The sequence below is a fragment of the Eupeodes corollae genome, chromosome 1 (genome assembly GCF_945859685.1).
Source record: "Eupeodes corollae chromosome 1, idEupCoro1.1, whole genome shotgun sequence".
NCBI lineage: Eukaryota > Metazoa > Arthropoda > Insecta > Diptera > Syrphidae > Eupeodes > Eupeodes corollae.
Window position 1 is genome coordinate 15,859,375 of NC_079147.1, and position 3,992 is coordinate 15,863,366.

A 3,992-nucleotide genomic window follows, 5' to 3' on the forward strand; every position below is an offset into this window, starting at 1 on the left:
GTATTCATTTTTTTGAGGTTTTTAGTTTTTGTAAAATAAACTATATATTCGATTTTTCTTAAAATTTTTCCGAATGTTGAAAACAATATTTCTCATAAGTTAAAAATAGTTGGAAGTCATAATCTCAAGTTTCTAGGTTTTTGATTTTTTGTAAAAAAAAATTGTCAAATCAATTTTTTCGTTGGAAAATCTTTCTCCAAAGAAATATTTGATTGGTATCACGTCACAGTATACAATATACAATTTAATTCATGTCTCTAGCGATATTAGTTCATCAGATATTTAGAGTTAACCAACATTTTTCACTTTTTTTTAAATTTCTATGTTAAAAAAATAACCGACTCTATTTTCAAAACAATTTAATTTTCTTTATCGCATTTAAATAAAAATATTTGTTGCTGCTTTAAAATCTTGTACTTATAATGTAACAATTTCGGTTTCCAAACTTTGCCAACAATACCCTACAAAGATTTTCAACTTCATTTTCCAAGCGCTTACTAAATAACAAATCTTCGGATGTAAACATGTGCGCATTCGTGTTGCTTCGGCAAACTTCGGCATCAAACGTCAAAATGGTCATTTTCCCAACTGACAGCTATTTGACAGTACATTTTAAAATTTGATTGTTGATCATTTACCGCGTGGTGAAGTTTATTTTCTTTTACACAATTTTATCTTAAATGATTCAAAAATATTAAAATAAAAAACCCAAACAAATAAAATGCCAAGTCAAAGTAGTAAAATATTTCGTCGTAATCGATCCCTCGGCTATGTGAGCAATCAAGTTCCCGCTTTAGTTCGTTATGTCTTCAATCGCAAGGACAACATCATAACCACATGCATTGGACGTTCATTCCAAGTCTATAACTCCAACAAGTTCCGCTTGCTGCACGTCAGCAATGTCCACTCCGATGACATTACCTGCATGGCCAATGACCGTTATCATGTCTACACTGCCGCTGATAAGACGATCTATGCCTGGAAGGCTGGCAAACACAACATCCACACCTATAGGGGCCACACCAAGAACATCCACTTGATGCTGCCCTTCCACAAACATCTCGTTGCCATTGACGAATCGAATCTGATGAAAGTCTGGGACATTGAGAGTGAAACTGTGTTCCTCGAGGTGCCTTTCTCTCCTGATGACTTCCTCATAACTGCCATTGCCCATCCACCGACCTACATAAACAAGATACTCTTGGGAAGTCAAAAGGGCGAGTTGAAGCTGTGGAACTTGCGAGAGAACCGACTGGTGTACACTTTTGCTGGCTTCGGCAGCAAAGTGATGGCCATTGTACCGGCTCCAGCTTTGGATGTGGCTGCCATTGGCCACAGCGATGGAAGTACCGTTCTACTCAACTTGAAGTTCGATGAGGTTCTCATGCAATTCAAACAAGATTGGGGTCCGGTCACCGGAATATCCTTCCGCACCGATGGACAGCCAATCATGGTGACCTCGAGCAACAATGGAAATATCGCCTTTTGGAATCTTGAAGAGAAAAAGGTAAGGTATTCAAGATTCACAGAAAACTTTGAGGAGACGCTTGAGCTAACAACTTCTTATTTAGGTGGCCAGTCAAATGAAAGCCCACGAAGGTTCAGTAACCACAACCATCTGCTTCCCAAATGAACCCCTCCTGCTGACCACCTCGCCGGATAACTCGATGAAATTGTGGATCTTCGACATGCCTGATGGTGGGGCTCGACTCCTCAGACTGCGTGATGGCCACCAGGCCCCTCCTCTTTGCATTCGATACCATGGCAACAAGGGTGATTCCATTGTGTCCTCGGGTGAAGATAGCGCCCTGAGAGTCTTCAGTACCATAACCGAGATGTTGAATCGTTCGATGGGAAAAGCCAGTTACAATCGAAAGGCATCCAAAAAAAGAAGTGTGACATTCTATTTGATGCTTTAAGAAACACCATGTAACATAACTCATTTCAGATCGTTTGGAATTTGATGTCCTGACCATGCCTCCGATTATTGAATTCACAACCGAAATGACCAGGGAGAAGGAATGGGATAGCATTGCGGCAATACACTCGGGAATCATTCAAACCACGACATGGTCCTTCAGCAAAGGCAAAATGGGTGATCTCAGGCTTGTTCCGCAGCAGTTCCAGAATAAAAACAGGACGGATTTCTCAGCACAGACCACTTGCTTGATTTTGACACATTGTGGCAATTTTGTTATCATTGGTGAGTGTCCCTTTTAACCATTTGTTTTCCTCCCACGGTAGAGTCACGGAGTTATTATTCTTCTTAAAGGTTACTCCAGCGGTGACATAGAACGATTTAACATCCAATCAGGTATCCATCGGGCCAGCTACGGGCGACCGGGCCACACAAAAGCCGTCCGAGGAGTTGCTTGCGATAATCTGAATCAATTCGTTGTCTCTGGCTGCAGTGAGGGTTTGCTGAAGTTCTGGCATTTCAAAGGAAACACCAACAAAGAGATCGCAAAACCCACAGAAACTCTACGAATGTCAGATGGAGTGACAATGATCCGATCGCATCGTGAAAGTGCCATGCTCTGTGTGGCTTTGGAGAGTTTTGGTCTGTACGTCGTTGACTCCGACACAAAGACGATTGTGAGGAAATTCCTAGGACACACTTCAAAAATCAACGACGTCACCTTCAGCCCCGACAGTCGTTGGCTGATAAGTGCAGCCATGGACTCAACCATCAAAGTCTGGGACATCCCCTCGTCCTATATGATTGATCACTTCAAAGTGGAACGACCCTGTGTGTCACTGACGATGTCTCCGACGGGCGATTTCCTGGCAACAGCACACGTCAACTTTTTGGGTGTATTCCTGTGGGCCAATAAAACGCTCTTCAATCACATATCGCTGCGCTCCATCAATCCCTACGACGAGGCGCCGCATGTTGATCTGCCGACGAGCGTGTGTGATGAGGTGAGCTTGGAGACTGCCATTGAGGAGCTAAGTGTTGGCAATGAGGAAGGTGAAGAAGTCGATATGCACTACGAGAGTCCAAGTCAGATTTCCGAAGAGCTGATTACAATGTCAGGTGCAGCGGAGGCACGCTGGCAGAATCTTCTCGACCTCGACACCATTAAGAAACGCAACAAACCAAAAGCCCCACCAAAAGCTCCCAAACAAGCTCCCTTCTTCCTTCCCACAGTCGCTGGCATTGACTTGAAATTCGATCTGTCTGCGGCCACTAAGGAAGATGACAACACAAAGATGATAACACCCTCCAGCTTTAACAACCTCACCAAATTCGGTACACTTCTTGAGGAGACAACCACATCGGGCGATTACAAAAGCTGTGTGGAATACCTCAAGAAACTCGGCCCATCTATGATTGACTTCGAAGTTAAGTCACTGCATCCAATTGGTGGTGGGTCGTACAAGTCGATGACGCAATTTCTCAAGACCATCAGTTATATGCTCTCGACAAACTGTGATTTCGAGTTGAGTCAAGCTTATTTGAGTATTTTTCTGAAATCCCACGGAACAGCGCTTGTTGAGAGACCGGAGATTCTGAAAGCCCTCAAAGAAGTTGAAGAGGAACAGAAGAGGAGTTGGGATGTCTTGGAACAAACATTTTTGTACGGGTTAGGAGTTGTCTCGGCGTTGAGGAATTATGTTAATTGAACTTAGGAAATCGTTGTAAATGTATAAATGTACGAGTAGTGGACAAAAATTAAAATTATTTTTTTTTCTTAAAACTATTTTGTGTTGTTTATGTTTGAAAAATTACTTACTTACTTAAGGTGGCGCTACAGTCCGGGGTGGACCTGGGCCTCAACCAACAAGCGTCTCCAGCCAGCTCGGTCCCTAGCTAGCTGTCTCCAGTTTCGCACGCCAAGTTGGTTGAGGTCCTCTCCCACCTGGGTGCGCCACCTGAGTAGCGGTTTTCCTCTACTGCGCCGCCGTCCCTCGGGATTGGATTCAAAAACCTTCCGGGCTGGAGCGTTGATGTCCATCCGCTCTACATGACCTAGCGATTTTAGCCGTTG

The 3,992-nt window shown here is 43.4% G+C and overlaps 1 protein-coding gene across 1 annotated transcript; it reads left to right on the top strand.

Moving 5' to 3' along the window:
• The first annotated feature begins 604 nt into the window (after positions 1 to 604).
• Positions 605 to 3,701, top strand: LOC129940808 (WD repeat-containing protein 36). Its single transcript, XM_056049305.1, has 4 exons — positions 605 to 1,507; positions 1,572 to 1,893; positions 1,949 to 2,203; positions 2,273 to 3,701. The coding sequence occupies exons 1-4, from the start codon at positions 722 to 724 to the stop codon at positions 3,625 to 3,627; spliced, it is 2,718 nt and encodes a 905-aa protein (XP_055905280.1). The 5' UTR covers positions 605 to 721; the 3' UTR covers positions 3,628 to 3,701.
• The last annotated feature ends 291 nt before the right edge of the window (positions 3,702 to 3,992 follow it).

What these genes read in the sequence shown, in the direction of transcription:
- LOC129940808 (XM_056049305.1), top strand. Translation starts at nt 722, where the DNA reads ATGCCAAGTCAAAGTAGTAAAATATTTCGTCGTAATCGATCCCTCGGC. An exon ending in GGAATCTTGAAGAGAAAAAG is followed by an intron (nt 1,508 to 1,571) that starts GTAAGGTATTCA and finishes CTTCTTATTTAG; the next exon opens with GTGGCCAGTCAAATGAAAGC. An exon ending in AAAGGCATCCAAAAAAAGAA is followed by an intron (nt 1,894 to 1,948) that starts GTGTGACATTCT and finishes AACTCATTTCAG; the next exon opens with ATCGTTTGGAATTTGATGTC.